The sequence below is a fragment of the Sycon ciliatum genome, chromosome 10 (genome assembly GCF_964019385.1).
Source record: "Sycon ciliatum chromosome 10, ocSycCili1.1, whole genome shotgun sequence".
Taxonomy (NCBI): domain Eukaryota; kingdom Metazoa; phylum Porifera; class Calcarea; order Leucosolenida; family Sycettidae; genus Sycon; species Sycon ciliatum.
The window spans coordinates 26,262,474-26,281,180 of record NC_088652.1 but is presented as its reverse complement, the minus strand read 5'-3'; the positions used below and the strand labels follow the sequence as shown (position 1 = coordinate 26,281,180).

Sequence of the window (18,707 nt, the reverse complement as noted above, 5' to 3'; positions counted from 1 at the left end):
CGCAAAGGCCTACAGGACGTGGAGCATGATCTGTCTGTTGTCTGTTTCTCCTTTCATTAATTTTCTATCCCTTTTGTCTGTCTCCATTTATGCCTCTTTTGCTCCAATCCTTCCTTTCCACCTACATGTACGTCATACTTATACCCGCCAAACACCCATATACACATTCATGTTATATGTACCCACCCGCCAAACACCCACCTTCATATGCCCACCCGCCAAACACCCACCTTCATATGCCCACCCGCCAAACACCCACTTTCATATGCCCACCCGCCAAACACCCACCTTCATATGCCCACCCGCCAAACACCCACCTTCATATGCCCACCCGCCAAACACCCACCTTCATATGCCCACCCGCCAAACACCCACCTTCATATGCCCACCCGCCAAACACCCACCTTCATATGCCCACCCGCCAAACACCCACCTTCATATGCCCACCCGCCAAACACCCACCTTCATATGCCCACCCGCCAAACACCCACTTTCATATCATGCACCCGGCCGGACCCGGCGTCGGGCCGGCGAACACCCACCGATGCCTTCACATACCCATTACTAGCCACGGCCGTATGCACTACGTGTCACCATGAATCAAGAACCAAAGTGAAGTAACCCAAAATTGGCAGTAAATGGAATGATCAATTGAAGTGCAAGATTGAACACAAAAGCTTGACAAGACACTGTTATGCAAAGCGAAAGCACGCTTCCACCCAATAGCCGAGTATACGGGCTATGGTATGACATGTTGATTCCGAGACCGGAATGGTCGGAGGAGTGAAAAGTGTTTTGAAACATCCCGGAAATGAATCAGTGAAACAACAGTACACTACAGGGCAACAAGGAGGGAAGCCACACTGTTAAATAGAAAGCTGAGACGAGAGTATTACAACAGGGAGTTTCGAGATGTGAAGAATAAGCCAAGGCAGCAGTGGGCGCTTCTAAACTCGCTCACAGGGCGCAACTTTGTCCCGGAACAACCAAAAGCTACGTTAGGCGATCTGACTGCCACATTTGCGTCCGTTGTCACTGATCCTAATCCTCGCCCACCCTTGAGCAACCTAATACCTGACATCTCGACAACAGCTGACGCAGACGCCCCTTATTTCGCGCCGTTTCAGCTCTGGAGATAAGCAACCTGTTGCGCCTTTTGGCGCGCATGAGCAGTGCTGAGGCCAAGACCCCCGGTCGGTTTAGCTGCTCTTGCCCCGCCTCCACTGCTTTGGCTGCCATCGCTATGTGCATCTCTGTGCGTTTTTGCCGGCGTTTGGACCATGACGGTTTGTGGTTATCTTGTAAAAAAAAAATTGAACTGCGTCAAGGCATCTGGATCGGATGACATTCCTCCTCTGCTCCTACGCCTCTGTGAGCCTGCCGCTGCAGGTCCCATAGCGCAGATCACTAACGAGTCCTTGAGTACTGGAATGGTACCAGACGTGTACAAATTGGCTACAGTGTGTCCTATCCACAAGTCAGGCGACAAATCTGAAGCGTCGAATTATCGCCCCGTTTCATTTTTGCCGATTGTTTCTAAGATCCTTGAGAAGGTAGTACATCGGCAAATGATACGGTTCCTTCAAGGTCACGCTGAGCTTCGTATTCTCCCAGATGAGCAATTCGCCTACCGGAGAGGGCACTCCTGTGAAGATGCGCTAATCGCACTTAACCGCTGGATGATGAGTGTGGACAAGGGCGAGTATTGCGGGGTTGTACTCGTGGACATGAGCAAGGCCTTCGATCGGGTACGCCATGAACTGGTACTTAACGAGCTTCAAACTATTGACATAAGCGGAGTAGCACTACAGTGGTTCTCCAGCTATCTCCAGGGTCGACGACAACAGGTGAAAATTGGAAATAACAGAGGAGACGAGACACATTGTACACGAGGCGTTCCGCAAGGGTCGGTGCTAGGGACTCTGCTATTCTCTTAGTACGTGCGACATGTCCCTGGAGTGCTTCGCCACGCAGAGTCCCAACAGTATGCTGACAATATCGCAGGGCACAGAACAACAAGCACTTCAACAATGGCCAAGGACTTTTCATTTTTGCTTCAATTATTTGAAAATTTCATCTGAGTGGACCGGGCTGAGAACGTTTTACATCACAGGGTGGGAGGGGGCCCCCTCGTGCGAAATATGGAAAATTGCAATTGGTAATTTAGGTATGTTATCCTTGTCGTAGAAGCTTCCGGTTTTCGCCATTCTACCACTTACGACATACTCTAATGGATTCCGCAATAAAAAATGGGGGTGATTTTGGACCGGAGTTCCCCTTTAAATCGATTTTCCAACTTTCAAACTGGCATTATCGAGTAGTGCGAGCATTATAAGTGGCATTATATCCTCATAATATGAGCATTGCCTTGCATTATCGCAGCAAATAACTAGCATTACCCGCCCATGCCTATGTACAACCGCCTGCTCCAAGGGCTCCAGCAGGGTAGCTGTGGGGCGCGGCCAGTTTTATGCAGGAGTTACTTCCCCGACTAGGGGTCACAGGTTACGTTTTGACTTATGCCATAAGTTATGGAGATCTACCTTCCAATCTCATCACTGATTGTTCTCATGCTCATACTATTCCCTGCACCGACCAAATAAAAGTGCAGACCACTGAACATTATGCATGGGTTCAACGACGCGACTGTCGACGAAAGGGTGTTGCACGCCAGTCTTTTAGCTTTGGACGTCAAAGACACAAAGGTCAAACAATCTACCGGCGAACCTTCCAAAACAAAATTCTCACAACTAACTACGTCTTGTCCATCAACCGGGAACGATATTGATCCTGCCCAGGGAGATGACCAGGGGAGTTATAAAGTTACTTCCTCCTGACGAAGCCATACTTGAGCCGGCTGTTGCCTTGAGTGTTGGCAAGGGAGTTGTACAGACAACTCCTCGGTGGTGGCAGCGCATTGGCAGCCATCGCGTGGAGGTCTGACGACGAGTGTCGGCTGCCGTCGGTAGAGCTTCACTCAGCCCCGAAAATGTTGAGGTGAGCAAGGCTCACCGGCAAACGCTTCCTTCGCGTGGATTAGAACTCTTCGAGGATTTGCTGTCGGTGCTAATGGGACTGGAGGTACATTCCGCCAAAGGGAAGCGAACCTTCTTTCATATCCTGTCACCAATCCCAGAGTAGTGTCGTCGTCCGCCACCAGTTGAGAGGGTCGAGAAGGCGAGAGAGCTAGACCGGGGCATGCTATGGCCAGTGTACTGTACTGTTTGCTTTGTGCCACGGCAGCGCTGGCGATGGTGCTGATGTTTACCATCTCTGGTAAGTCACAACCGAGTCTGGTCCTAGAACCTATTGTTGCGCGAAATCATTGCTTGTAATGTCCGTACGATTCCGAGTGAGGTGTTCGTAAACAGGCGGATGAAGAACAATAATATTATCTGCGGAGCTAAACTGTGATACGACATGGCTCCTACACAGTGGCGGGTCCAGGATCTCAGGGCACGGGTGTGTGTTTGCGGGGGGGGGGGGGGGGGGGGGGGTTTATAGGTCATCAGAGGAGAGTCATCTACCTCTACAAAGCGTGACAAGTGGCGATGCAGTGCAAACTTGTGCACGAAATGCGACCTACTGTCTTGTCCAACACTGGCCAGATCCAACTGCTTTTATGTATGGGTGATGAAATAACGGCATTCATTGTGAAGATTGTCCCCGCTTGGCACTATTTCGACATTCAGGCCGATGAGGTCACAGACGTCAATGGGTGGGAGCAGCTAGTCACATCCGTGCGGCATAATACAGGTGACAAAATCCCAAGAGTGTTGAACTATGCACATGGGATGTGGTGCAGTGCGCCGCCCACATTACGCAGCCACGAGCAAGAGAATCGGCTGGAGCATGATGTCGTTATCGATCTGCTACAGTTTCCAACTTCCAAGTACATTTTTCTCTGAGACTTCTGTTGGATTTGTACCTACTTCATGTGACACACAGGCATTGCAGCTCCGAGTACTGTCGTGGACATGGAGATCCAGTGGAATGACCGGGGCCGGCACCGTCAGTGCGAACAGAACGTTGCATGCAGTGCACATGTTGATCCGGTGTGACTAGTTCGCTGCAGCTCATAAATGAATGTGCGTACGGTATGCGTACGCACGGCTGCATGGCCGGCGCCCTGGGGCCGCTAGACGTGCGACCGGATTTCCATGTCCACGACAGTACCATATTGATATTATGCGTGAAGTCGTCGCTTCTAAGCCACAGGACAACTCAAATCCTGTCACAGGTCTACCCTCGATAGTACGACATCGGTTACAAATTACAATACTAGTCACATTACGTAGTAGTCAACCATCCAAAATCCCCTGGCAAGCAATCCCCCCCCCCCCCGGTTTTCTACTAACAAGGGTAGATGTTATGTATCCATACCGACCATAGTGAGTTAAGTAAAAACTCAGTCCAAGCACAAAGGACAAGCAGTAGTTTGGCAAGTTCATTATTACACGGAAAAGGGGAAAGAACCATGAACAGTGGCGCGCATGCTCCGGATTTTAATACTAGTGCTAGAAGTCATAATAATATGATGTACTCTTGTTACTAATACTACCGATATGTAGTGACGTTACAGTCGATGTGTAGCTTGATCGTCATTTCACTGCGTAAGAAAGGCAGTGAGCCGCGCAGGGCACCCATAGCTAGGAGATCAGAGCTGCACACTCTTGGAGATGGGCACCATTGAACATAGGTGTCAATCATGCACCATCATACTATCTACAATTTGACTTACTCTTTACTGAGGTTGACTTTCATATTTTTCCATTGCGCTGCTCTGGGCTGCTGTGCTGTTGCAGTAATCCCTCCATTTATCCTGATCAGTGATGAAAGTTGCGGTACAGAAATGCAGCTGGGTGTATGGAGAGTGTGTGTGGAAATCATCAACGAACTCGGAGTTCCGGCTAAGGTCTGTGGCACTTACAGTGCTGCCAATAGCACGCCGGGTAAGTTTTTTTGCTGCTGCTACTGCTGCTGTTGTTGCTGCCGCTGTTGCTGCTGTTGCTGCTGCTGCTACTTTTGCTGCTCCTACTGTCGCTGCTACTGCTGCTGCTAATGCTGTGGTTGCTGTGGTTGCTGTTGCTACTGTTGCTGCTGCTGCTGGTGCTGCTACTGCTGCTACTGCTGCTGCTGCCGCTGCTACTGGTGTTGCTGCTGTTGCTGCTGCTACTGCTGTTGCTGCTGTTGCTGCTGTTGCTGCTGTTGCTACTGCTGCTGCTACTGCTGCTTCTACTGCTGTTGTGGCTGCCATGCAGCAGCAACTCTAGTCATGTTGTTGCTGCCGTTGTGGCTGACACGCAGCAGCAGCCGTAGTCATGTGTCTTGTCTTTGGCGGGTGACGCTGCCATGGTGTCTTAGGCTGCGTTTACACGACAACGAAGTGCGACCAAAACGGGACGAAACCGCTGCGTTTGCATTTGCGTGGGAATGGGTTTAAAAACAATGCGAGGGTCGCGCGTTTTCGCTCCGTTTTGTTTTGTTTCTTCTCCATGTAAACGCAGCCTTAGCCTTTTTGGCTTGTATCAGCAGCACTAGTAGAGACTAGTACCACATGGCTGGTTCAGCCACCCTCCCCCCCCCCCCCCTCCCCCCTTCCCCCCCCCCCCCATGCCACGTCACCAATCTGATCTCGTTCCATGCCCTAACGTTTTTGGAGCATCCGATGAGCAGCGGATTCTGGAAGAAAAAAATAATACAACCATATTATAATATATATACCGTAAAGTCTTGTATAAAAGCCGCGGCTCCTATGACTTTCTTGGTGAAATTTTGCAGGCTTCTATGAGAGATGCTTCTATACAAGACAGGTATTTCTATGTATGTCAGCACTAAAACCAGACTTATGTGTGATTTGATGGGCCCCAAAATTGCGGCTTCTATTCGAGGGCGGCTTCTATTCAAGTGCGGCTTTTATGCAAGACTTTACGGTATATACGCGTGGTTGTGCACATGGTCCACGCCATTTCTTGCAGTACACAAATGTCAAGGTAACTCGACATTGCTAGCGAAGAAATAATATGCATTCCCTTTAGGGGTGTCATCGAGTACTGTACGGCCAGCAATGTTAACGAGCATTAAATTCTAACGATTTTAAAACGAATTTAAACAATTCGTTAACATTTGAAGTCGTTATGTACAAAACTATATGTACATGTACACTCACTTGCCGGTTTTGAGACAGAATTCGTTAGAATTTCACCTCGCTAACCCACAAAAATCCGGAGATCATTAACTTTTTTTAAATTGACGTTAAAATATCTGGTCTGACAGTCACAGTAGGGTGCCCATGCTACCCGTAATTAGAGCAGGCAGTCGGGTAGCAGTTTGCTCCTGACAACCCGATCAGGTGGTTGGAGTACAGTGTTTTTGCAACGGTGCATGTAAAAACCAAAACTACGTGCTTACTGTACACCAGGGTTTCTATGTAGCACAAGTGCAGACTCATTGTACAAACTATGTAAAAAAGAAAAGAAAAGAGAAATGTCACGACGTTGACATGATGTTCAACGTCATGAGATTATTTGCAGTACACGTCATAGTTTGTGTTCTCTACCCCGGTTTTGTTTCCGCGTTCCCACACCGAAGCTGGGCCGCGTGTTTATTATTTCTACTGACTCACTCACCTCTTGGCGACTTTCTCCATGTTTTTTCCTCCTTTTTTTCTCTGCGCAAGCGCCTTGCGCTTTAGTCGTCGTCTTCTTTCAGTTCACAGCAAGAACAATAATTTTACCTCTTGTGCAGTGTCAGTCAAATTCAGTCAAATCAAGCTCTCCCGATCCCAAGAAACTGTCTGGCGTGTGCACAAAGTGGTGCCGAAACCCGGGACATGAACCGCACCGGAGCTCGAAACGAGCCGTGCGTACCATTCCAATCTTGAGAAAGATAGACTCGACTCAAATAATTTGTAAGCAGCTTGCCCGATTTGGGTCGTCGAGCTAACATGCCGAAGAGAGCAGTGACGACCGGCACGCAGATCATGCGCCGGGCCAAGATCGCGCAGCTGCAAGGATCCATCGACGAACTCGTCAAAGAGGCCGAACTCCTTTTATCGAAGGAAGGAGGTCAAAGGGCCGACGAGTTGTCGCCAGAACACGTGGACTCGGATCCAAAAAAGCTAAGTACACTTGTGGATTGTATTGTTGAAGAATTGTACGCATATGATGAGGCGTGTGATGCATTGGCCAGTGTTTTGGACTCGGAGACTCTGGAGGGTTCAGATGAGGCTCTGCAAACGGAGATCTGCGATGTGGTTGCGTATTCGGTACGCATCAGAGGGTCAATTGTTGAATGCAAGCGATCTCCGCAGTACAGAGCCCAGACGAACCGTCCAGAAGCTGCTACTACTAGTACTAGCTCACCAAGTAGCACCAAGAGTACGGGCAGTGCGGGTATCAAACAAGAAACTAGTATGGTTGATTTGTCCAGCATCCAACAGTCAATAGGAGATCTTGTTCGTACGCAGTCTATTACACATAGTCAACACCAGCAAGTATTACAGTCGCAAGAGGATCTAATCAAACAACACCAACTAGTCGTACAACACATGCAAGCATCATCACCTCAACCACAACCAGCTCCCACAAGTTCAGTCAATTTGCCCAAATTTGAAATACCAACATTTTCTGGTGATTTCCTGAAATGGGCTGAGTTTCACGATATGTTTGTTGCGTCTATTGATGCGAATCAAGGGTTGTCGGGTGTCCAGAAACTGTCGTACCTAAGAGATCACGTAACGGGTTTGGCTCGGGATGCCATAGCTGGCTTGCCCATATCAGATACCAACTACACAACCGCGCTTGACATTCTCCGCAAACGTTTCGGGAATGATCAGCTTCGCGTCAATGCACACTACACGGCAATCATGGACTTACCGCCTGCGTCCAACGCTACTCCATCTTTGCGTAGGTTGCACGATGCGTTGGAGGTGCACTTGCGAAGCCTCACAGCGCTTGGTGAGAATGTTAATCAGGCGGTGTTTGTGTCAATGATTACGAACAAATTGCCACGCACCACGCTAGCGGCTTTGGAATTAAAAAAGGGGCCACAATCCTGGACCGTTTCGGACTTGCGCGCTGCAGTAGCCAACTTCATAATAGCGAATGAAGCAGCAGATCGCCTCAGCCAGCCACCGAAAAAATCGCACGAATCACCATCTGCCAGTGCGTCCGGTCAATCTCTTGTTGCCTCAGCTTCAGCTACTTCAAAAGCGAAGCCCAAGAGAGTGTGTGTTTTTTGCAGTTCGGAGGCACATTTCTCTGACGAATGCAATAAGTACACTACAGTAGAAGCGAGGAAGAGCGTAGCTAAACAAAGGTGTTTCAAGTGTTTGCGATCAGGCCACTCCGTGCACGATTGCTCTAGCAAACGGCGGTGTTTCTATTGCCACAATCCTGCACACCACAGCAGCTTGTGTCCAGATAAATTCACTGCCGCATCCACTCAGAGGCAAGCTTCCACTATGAGCCCGAATGCTCAGTCCTTCAAACCCAAGCCTGCCACGAGCACGGTCGCAAACGCCGATCACCAGATCATGATGCAAACTGCTGTGGCACCGTTTCTCTCCTCCAAGCTGAAGCCGATCAATGGCCGTATTCTCTTTGATACCGGCTCCACCAAGACATACATCACGCAAGCTTATCGAGATCAGCTCGATTTGCCCACAATCGGAAATGAAACACTCTCCTTGGCTACATTTGGGAACAACAAAAGAAAAAGTACCGTGTACGCCAAGGTGAGTTTGACCATGCAGTGTAAGGATGGGTCCACTCGTGCGATTCAGGCCAGTGTACTTCCGAACATAACCGCTCCAATTGCGCGATGTCCACTTGCTTCTTCTTTTCCTCTTCTACAGTCTCTGCCACTTGCAGAACCGCTCTCCAGCAGCGCAGAGCCCATGGTCGTAGACGTCTTGATTGGTCTCGATCACTATTATGATATTATCGGCAAGGACCGCACCGAACTAAGCGGTGGTCTGGTCTTGCTCGACTCCGTTCTTGGTTTTATCTGTACCGGCAGTCTGCCTGTGCCTGCCACCACAGAGGCGCAGTCATGTCTTGCTCATCAAACAGACACGGACCCTGAATTCGACCTCCGTAAGTTCTGGTCGACAGAGAGCTTGGGTACTTTTGACGATACGTCGTCGCAAGATCTTGTGGGCGAGCGCTTCGCCAACTCCATCTCCTTTGCCGAGGGTCGGTACGCGGTGAGTTGGCCCTGGAGGGACTCACATCCTCCTCTTCCGACAAACTACGGTCTGGCTTTCGGTCGCCTGAAGGCACAAGTGCGTCGCCTCGAAGCCCATCCGGAACTTCTTGACCAGTACGATACCGTGATTCAAGACCAGCTTGACAGGGGCATGATAGAAGATGTTCCTCGTGGTTTTACAACCAACCAGATTCACTACCTTCCACACCATTCAGTACTCAAACCTACTGCTACTACCACGAAGCTGAGGGTAGTGTATGATGCGTCCGCAAAATGTTCCGAAAAACTCGCCAGTCTCAACGACTGCTTGCACGCTGGCCCCAATCTTGTTCCAGACCTTTGCGGTATTCTTCTTCGTTTTCGTCTTTCTCCGGTAGCCATAAGTGGAGACGTAGAAAAGGCCTTTCTGCAGATTGGTCTGCACTCACATGATCGTGACGTGACCCGCTTCGCTTTAGTCGTCGTCTTCTTTCAGTTCACAGCAAGAACAATAATTTTACCTCTTGTGCAGTGTCAGTCAAATTCAGTCAAATCAAGCTCTCCCGATCCCAAGAAACTGTCTGGCGTGTGCACAAGAAACACCCGATAGGGTACCCGTGCTACCCGGAAAGAGATACCCGGACCTGTCTAATTCCTGTCCTCTCTTTCCTAAATGTGGCTTATCCATTCGCCTTTATATCACTGGGCCTAGTTCCCGTTTATTGTGCGAATTAAAATAAACCAACCAACCAACCTGTTACCCGGCCAAACCTCTACTCATTGCAGCCCTACATGTAGTTCCTTCTTCGATCTCCTAAACCCTCTTCTTTCCCAGAGGTGTAATAATTAATGACTGTCGCAGCATTGCCTCTCTCCGTACATTCTCTCTCTCTCTCTCTCTCTCTCTCTCTCTCTCTCTCTCTCTCTCTCTCTCTCTCTCTCTCTCTCTCTCTCTCTTCTCTTTCTCTCCCTCCCCCCCCCCACTCTCTCTCTCTCTCTCTCTCTCTCTCTCCCTCTCCTTCTCTCTGGAGAGGGTCTGTTATAGCGCCTTGGGCTTCGTCCTCAGCAAAGTCACCTTGTGACAGATGCCGGGGCAAGATAACCATGGCATTTGTTTGCCAGCCATCACAGTCTATCATAAATGGATTACAGGCTTACAACTATGCTGATGCTTTTTGTGTGTTTGTTTTTGCGTAGGTGGAATTAAGGTTGCAGAAGCATTCCATTGTTTAGCCATGATAACGTTTGGTTTCGCCATGGCTTCATCGCTTATCATTCAAAGAATGCAGGTTCCACGTTGGGTCTACTTTGCTCCCCAAGTCTTTGTGTTCATGTCTGGTACGTATATCATCCTCTTATGGCCTACCCTTATGCTTCAGTTTTTGTTGTTGTTGCTGCTGCTGCTGCCGTCATCATCGTCGCCGTCGTCGTCGTCGTCATCGTCGCCATTGTTGTGTTATGATCAGGCTAAAGATCAGCAGCCTAATTTCAGTAGAGAACTGTCGGGCGCCGAAGAACCAGCAGGCTAGAATTTCACCGAGCACTGCATACCAATGTATACACGGTGGCTCAACTGTGCATAGACTGTAATACATTTATTTTTAAGAACAGTCTAGGCTGCGAGGCTGGCTGCCAGGCCTACTGCGACCGGCAGCACTGTACCCTTATAGCGGATGGATGATTGCTCGTGATAAGACAGTTGTATGCATTATGCGCCGGTCAAGAGAAAACGCATGGACTGTAAAAGTAGAAGTTTTCGGCGGTGTTTTATTTTCGGTAACTTTGGTCCCGACAATGTTTACCGAAAATAGAACGCACCGAAAATTTCGGTACAACCGGTACTGTATACATAATTATATTACTAGTAGACTTACCTGGAAAACGGGTTTTGCCGAAAATTTCACTCCACCGAACCGCCAATTTTGGAGAATACCGAAAATATTACACCGCCGAACATTTCTGCTTTTGCAGTATATGGGGTGCTGATGGCTTTCTTTTCGTTTTTAAAGGGAACGAAAGTGGCGATGGTTGAGAAGGTGTTGTCCTTGCAAAGCAGTTCTAGATTCTGGTGCAATGTCTGCTCCAGAGCCGGGTCAGCGACCCGGTTGGGGGGTACTTGGACCCGCTTGGAAAAGAACACCGGGTCACCGGGTCAACCGGGTCACCCGGGTCACCTGTCACGCAGTTGGGAATACAATACACATCACTGATCAAGGAATATAGCTATTAAGTTCGACATGTATGTGTATTAGGAAATTAGAGGCCACATGCCACGTACTGCTCTTTTCTCTTCGAAACTCAACACTTGCAAGCCAGATATGAAAGAAAGAAAAAATCACCAGTCACATCACCGGGACTCGAACCAGGGACCTTGCTATTCGCGAGCAATGCTCTAACCAACTGAGCTACAGTATGACTCTTATCCACAGTGATAGTAAATCTATCCTTCTTCGATCAATCCATATCTGGCTTGCATCATATAATACTGGCAACTCACACCAATGAAGAGGGCCCTCGGCCATTTTCTTGATATCATGGGGAGCGCATCAAACTATGTCCACTGCGAGCAAATACAAATAATGCAATTTCAAATTTGGACTTCACGGAGAATTTCAAAGTTTTAGGAAATTAGAGGCCACATGCCACGTACTGCTCTTTTCTCTCTGAAACTCAACACTTGCAAGCCAGATATGAAAGAAAGAAAAAAAATCATCAGTCACACCTTGTATGTGTAGGTGTATTTTATAACAATAATATTGAAACCCAGAATCGATTTTCTCATTCCAATCATCAGTGGGGAAAAATACGGAACTAAAGGATACCAGCCAATGCCGGAAACTGAAGTTAAGTAATAGAAAGAGCACGTTGTTGCACTTAGGTTGTATTCATAGGTTGACACTTCGTTCAGTGCCTTCTCACCTTTGGTTACGTAATCTTGTTACCTTTTGCGTTTCCTCTAGTGGTTTTATTGCACTTGTATCATGATTTTATGTGGCATTTCTAACACCTTTCGATTACTTAACTTTTATTGGTTGGTATCCTTTAGTTCCGTATTTTTCCCCACAGATGATTGGAACGAGAAAATCGATTCTGGGTTTCAATAATTATTATTTTTATAAAATACACATCCATGTCGAACAAGTAACGTAGTTGCGTGATGTCTGCGTCCTTCATCCTATTCATAGCTATATTAAAATTATTATCTCCTCGCAGATGATTTGATCAAGGAATCCTAAAATACGTACAACTCTCCGATGTACATGCGGTAGCCGCACTTGAACAGACCCGGCTCTGACCCGGTTGCATGGGCTGTGCCAGGTACACGTGTGCCCGGTTGGTTTGAAATCTTGGAGCAGTTCTAGATACTGAGTAGGCGAATCATTTTTATTTCAATCCAAATGAGCAACAGAAACCATCAAAAAGAAGGCATAAAGCAACAGCAAATGAAGGTATGCGAGAAACACCCAATTTTCTAAAAAGAAGAAGAAAAGAAAGAAAAAAATAGTGAATGATTTCTCACACATTGAAAAACATGAGATAAAACCACTAAAACTAGATGACTAGATACTTAAAATGATTTTTGTTGCGTACGTTTCCCTGTGTTCACTCAGCCGTGCTCATGGCACTGATGACAGGCTGCATGGTCCATGTCGGACGGAAATTCAGGTCACCCGTGTATGAGGTGCATGCATCGACTGGATTGGTCATTGCCTGCGTTAGTGGTGTCTTAGCCATCACCTATGGTGTACTAGCACATATCATACATACGAGATCACGGCGAGAAGATTGTAAGTCCAATGCACTTCCAAGTCCCCCCTCCCCCATCTCTCTCTCTCTCGCTCTCTATTTCTCTCTCTCTCTCTCTCTCTCTCTCTCTCTCTCCCTCCCTCAGGCTCTCTCTCAGGCTCTCTCTCTCTCTCCCTCTCTCTCTCTCTCTCTCTCTCTCTCTCTCTCTCTCTCTCTCTCTCTCTCTCTCTCTCTCTCTCTCTCTCTCTCTCTCTCTCTCTCTTTTTTTCTCTCTCTCTCTATCTCTCTCTCACTGTCTCTCTCTGTGTGTCTCTGTGTGTGTGTGTCTGTGTGTGTGTGTGTGTGTGTGTGTGTGTGTCTCTCTCTCTCTCTCTCTCTCTCTCTCTCTCTCTCTCTCTCTCTCTCTCTCTCTCTCTCTCTCTCTCCTTTCTAGCTATCTATCTCTCTCCTTTTCCATCTTTTTGTCTGCTTGTGTTTGGCAAGAGCTTGGTGATGACAAACTTCATCATGCTAGGAGGGAGATAATCACTTGCTCTAAATGTGCACATGCTCTGTGTGTGTGCGTGCACGCGCGGGAGTGGGCGGGTGCGTGTGAGTGTGTCCCATATGGTGCAGTGGTATGTGCAGTCGATTTCCAATCGAGAGGTTGCGGGTTCAATTCCCGACGATTATGATCGCACACGTCTTTCTTCTCTTTCTCATTCTCCTAGCTCTTCTTTCATTCTCCTGGGTGGTTACCAACAGCCAGTGTATGCCAGAGTATGTGGTGTGGTGTGTGTGTGTCAAAAAAGGATGAAAAATGAAAAATAGGGATTCACTGGTCAGAAAAAGCCACTTCAATCAGCTGTGTGGTGGATACCAGGCTAAAATGAGTGGCGGTCAATTCATCAGCCTTGCAAGCTGTTGAATGGTGTAACCCCATTATCCCAGTACAAGTTGCTATGTCTAACATAGCTGTTCGCTATCATCGCTTCTGCGATGGGCATGTCTGAGTCTGAGTCTGAGTGTGGGCAGGGGTATAGGCAGGGGGGGGGGGGTGCTTTGGGTGCCAAAGCACCCCCTCAAGAATTTCGATCATGGTACGCAGCTGGTTCGAGAGAGACCATAATATGCGGGCCGCTGATTACATGTGCAACTCTGCACATCGCGCACAGTAGCAAACCTTGTTGTTCAGACTAGGAAGTAGTAGGTATTGTAGTACTGCAGTTGACTATTTTGTCTGATGATTGACCATTTTGCAATGAAACTCCTAGTCAAGGGCAACTCCGCTTCGTACCTAGCATTGTGCAGCATTACGTCAGACCTCAGCAGACTCAGCACATGATTTGTATCGCACTCCACATGTTTTGTTAGAAGCGAAGAGTCATACAAGCACGCCATGGGTAGAAGTAGCAACACAGTTCATGGAAACACACACATCAGGCATAGCAGTTTGTTCGCGCTATGTTTTGCATAATGTACATGACTGTACAAGTGCATGTAGTCCTGATGGTTGAGTGTTTGCATTGGAGGTTGTGGAAAAGAAAAGAAGACTCTTTCATGTGTTTCAAGGGTCGGTACAGAAGCAGAACAGTGAAAGTAACGTTGAAGTGGAGTTTGTGTTTTTTTGTGGGAAATATCATCATGGGGTATGTTTGATCAAGGATGCCTTACTGCACTATCAAACACGACGAAGAGAAAAGGGTTGAGAAATCTGACTTTGAAAGTTCGATGGAGAGTGTGATGATTCTGGAGAAAGCACCATCCAGGGCTAAGCTCATTATTAGTTGGAAGCAGGGAGTAATACATCATATTACTACTACCTGGTTGGAGGCTTGCCATTCACTGATTGATTTTCAGCGTCAAATGTGGGGCTAATTTTGCCCCCCCCCCCTCTCCCACCCCGTATCGCGGATCAAAAACTTGAGTGCATGTACTTTTGTGGGGGGGGGGGGGGGGGGGAGTCGTGGCACCCCCCCCCCCCCCTTGATCACTATCCTGGCTACGCCCCTGGTGTGTGTGTGTGTGGGTACGGTGTGTGTGTGTGTGTGTGTGTGTGTGTGTGTGTGTGTGTGTGTGTGTGTGTGTGTGTGCAAGCTGCATGCGTTTGTCCATGTATTCCTGTACTTCACTTTGACAGAAAGCTTGAAAGTAGCTGTATACTCGTGGAGGACTTCCACAGTTGTTGCTGCAGAAGGACCTAAAGTGCAATAATAATCTTTATTATTTTTAAAGGATCTCCCAGAGGCGATGGCCTGTCGAGGGGATCTCCTGATGCAAATCATGCAATAGAAATAAACAGTGAGGAAAACTACACGTGTCACAGTATATGCTACATAATGAGCAATAAACACAGGGCTGGGTTGTTCAAAATAAAACAATTGTAGTTTAAATCTCCAGGGATATACCACTACAGTCAAATTTAAAAGTGTTCACGTGTAAGCGATATTGCTGCTGAAGTTTAGAAAGTGAATCTTGGGATGTCTGCCTTGGTGGAAAGCAGTTCCACAGCCTTCCGATTTTATGCAGAAAGAGAGAGGAAGAGATGCGGCCATGCGAGTTGAAAGTCAGTTTGTTTGGTCGGCGTGCTCTAGAAGAGTGCCCTTCGTCTAACACCTGCACCATGTGTGTCTGCGATGAAGCAATTGATCTATGTGTGCACATTTATGCATCTACGTCTGTTTGTGTTGTACATGCTATATGTGTGCACATTTATGCATCTACATCTGTTTGTGTTGTACATGCTATATGTGTGCACATTTATGCATCTACGTCTCTGTTTGTGTGGTTTATGCGTGCATGTGTACATGCTGTAATTGTATGCACTCTGCTTGCTGCCCACAGATCTGCCCATCCAGGCTGAATAGCGTGCGTGTGCATCTTGTTCAGCGTCGACAGCCGCCTCGTCCACAGAGTGTGACCGTTGTGGCGGGGCACAGCAAGTGAGCCATTGTAATCATCAGAATGCGTTCTGAACACCATGCTGTCCGTACGCCTGCTCGGGTCTCATTCCTACCCGGACTACTAAGATCTCAGCAAATACTTTGAGCTTTGTCCCCTTTGCTGTCTCTCGAGATAGTACTGCAGCTCTCAATTGGTCATAACCCCACGAGCCGTAATAGCGAGGGGAATGCAAAACAAAGAGACACGTTTGCGAGAGCGAAAGAGAGCCTTCAGTTTCTTAGGGGTTCCAGGAGCTCAACATACAACCGATTATTTTTACTAAGAACACAGTCCTACTGAGAGATATGTGGAGACACACACATGTGCCATATTCTTTGATACCAGATAGCTAACATTCCTATCTTTCTTATAATCATTACATTTTTCCTCCTGTACACATTCGTAGGAACACTCACAATACGACATGCATTCAGCAGAATTAGTTTTTCGCTTTTCTCGATTCGTTGGTTCGCCAAATAACGGTGGTATGTTGACCATGCATGTTCATCTTATTTATTACGATAACAACACTTTTATCTCTCTCATTGCTTGTCCTCTTTCTACTTGTTTTTCATTTTTTTCTCTTTCTTCCGTGGTTGGACTCACCCTCTCCTCAAGTCAATTAGGTGTCTTAACATGTTACGAGGTGCAAAATATATTCCATCGCTTTTTCTCCTTACGCGTATTTCTCCTTACCTTTTAGATTGTTTTCGCATCGTCGAATATTTAAATACATGATTGTGATCATAAGTGTTCTGACTAGCATGGAGTAGCAATGTGCTATTGCCTGGAGCAAGCTTTGAAACCAAACCGTTCAACTGAACTGCTACCGACACGGGCCTGTTGCATTTTGGTAGTACAGTACTACACCCATACCTGGGTTATCCGGACACGGCAGTTACAGGCACTTCGGTCTACCCGTAGGCATTGGCGGATAATGCTCGAAAAGGTGGCAGATTCTGCTCGAAAAGCAGTGAAATTGGCACGGAACCATACAAACCTTATGGCGGGCAATTCCTCCAATTCTGCTCCATTTCCTTATCCACATACCAACACATGCATGAAACTTACGAGAAAAGTACCTAATTCAGCCAATTTTTCTGCCGGCATTATCCGCATATGCCTATCTACCGTGCACCCTTTGGGGGAGTATCACTGGAAATACTGAAAAAAATCATACTCTTTTGTCACTTTTTGTGGAGATAGTGATGCTATAATTATTATACCAATTCTATGCCCTTTCCTCGTCAAAGGACTGTCCTGCTCAAAGCGGGATGGTTGCATAGCTTGTGACGATCATCTGAACATGTCGTCATTGATTATGGTATTACGCCGGTATACTTGAGGCCCACGATTGCCAGAGGATATAGTCTAATTAATTGAACAGAAGGGAGTTCCATTCTAAATGGGAGGCTGCAGGGTGGAAATGGCAAACAGTTGATGGCTGATGAACAGCGGCATAGTTCAAGAAAATACTGATATCATGGGCTGAATGTTCCTGAATGTTCCTGAATGTTCTTGAATGTTCCTGTATGTTCCTGAATGTTCCTGAATGTTCCTCTACTTAAAGTTAACGGCTATATTATAAAATAAAGGTCGGCACCCGATCTTCATGTTGCCTGATGATTGCGTAAGCATGAAACTTAAAGTAGCAGCAAACAAACCTTGATTGTCCTTGTTGTTCTGTTGTGTAATATTAATTATTATTATTAGATGGATGATCAAACAAAGTATGATACACTGGTTATATACTCAGAAGGTGTGAACATTATGTCGGGTCCCGGATGTGACAAGTCCATTTTTCATGATGCATTGTACAGAGTGCCTAGGTGCTAGATGAGGGTGATGATATTGCGGGGTGTGACCAGCCCATTCTTCATGATGCATTGCACAGAGTGCCTAGGGAAAGGTGATAGCGCAGAGTGGTGCCATGCCAGGTAACAGATATAGAGGCGCTACCAAGGCCATAGAATAATCACTGTCCTTATGTGATGGGCACAAAATTTGATAGGACATACTTGCTTTCGTGCCTGCATTTTGACACAATCTCATTTCGCTTGTTTAGCCTAGTGCGGGCGTCGGTTTCGAGGATGTGATACTTCTCGGTAGTGCAGAGGCCGCATCTCTTGGACGTGTTATCGAACGAGGTGGCCCTGTCGCGGATCTTCCAGTCAATGACGTACTGTCTGTTGTCCCGCTTCATCGACCAAACATGCTTTGACAACTCGGTGGAATTCTCATAGCGGTCACGCCTGAGTGTAGTCAAATGGTTGGAGTAGCGAGCTTTGAGATTGTGTCAAAATGCAGGCACGAAAGCAAGTATGTCCTATCAAATTTTGTGCCCATCACATAAGGACAGTGATTATTCTATGGCCTTGGTAGCGCCTCTATATCTGTTACCTGGCATGGCACCACTCTGCGCTATCACCTTTCCCTAGGCACTCTGTGCAATGCATCATGAAGAATGGGCTGGTCACACCCCGCAATATCATCACCCTCATCTAGCACCTGGGCACTCTGTACAATGCATCATGAAAAATGGACTTGTCACATCCGGGGCCCGACATAATGATAATCTTCACACTCCATAGTGACGGAGTTCACACCTTCTGAGTATACAACCAGTGTATCATACTTTGTTTGATCATCCATCTGATGATCCGTTGCTTGAACGGTGAAACACTGTGTAATGGAATTATTTGATCTCTGACGGTTTTTCCGCTTGTGTGTGATGAAGCTCTGCCTCGCTTGCATTGAGCACTCTCCGCAGTTTGAGACCATTCCCTTGTGTAATATTATTATTATGCCTATAACCTCTGCTTGGAGGATTTGCTTCTGGAGGGTACACA

The 18,707-nt window shown here is 47.3% G+C and overlaps 1 protein-coding gene across 1 annotated transcript; it reads left to right on the top strand.

Annotated features, from left to right (window-relative positions):
• The first annotated feature begins 2,792 nt into the window (after positions 1–2,792).
• Positions 2,793–16,628, top strand: LOC135825880 (uncharacterized). The gene is made up of 5 exons (XM_065338518.1): positions 2,793–3,276; positions 4,806–4,952; positions 10,387–10,527; positions 12,801–12,977; positions 15,760–16,628. The coding sequence occupies exons 1-5, from the start codon at positions 3,204–3,206 to the stop codon at positions 15,780–15,782; spliced, it is 561 nt and encodes a 186-aa protein (XP_065194590.1). The 5' UTR covers positions 2,793–3,203; the 3' UTR covers positions 15,783–16,628.
• Positions 16,629–18,707: the final 2,079 nt, after the last annotated feature.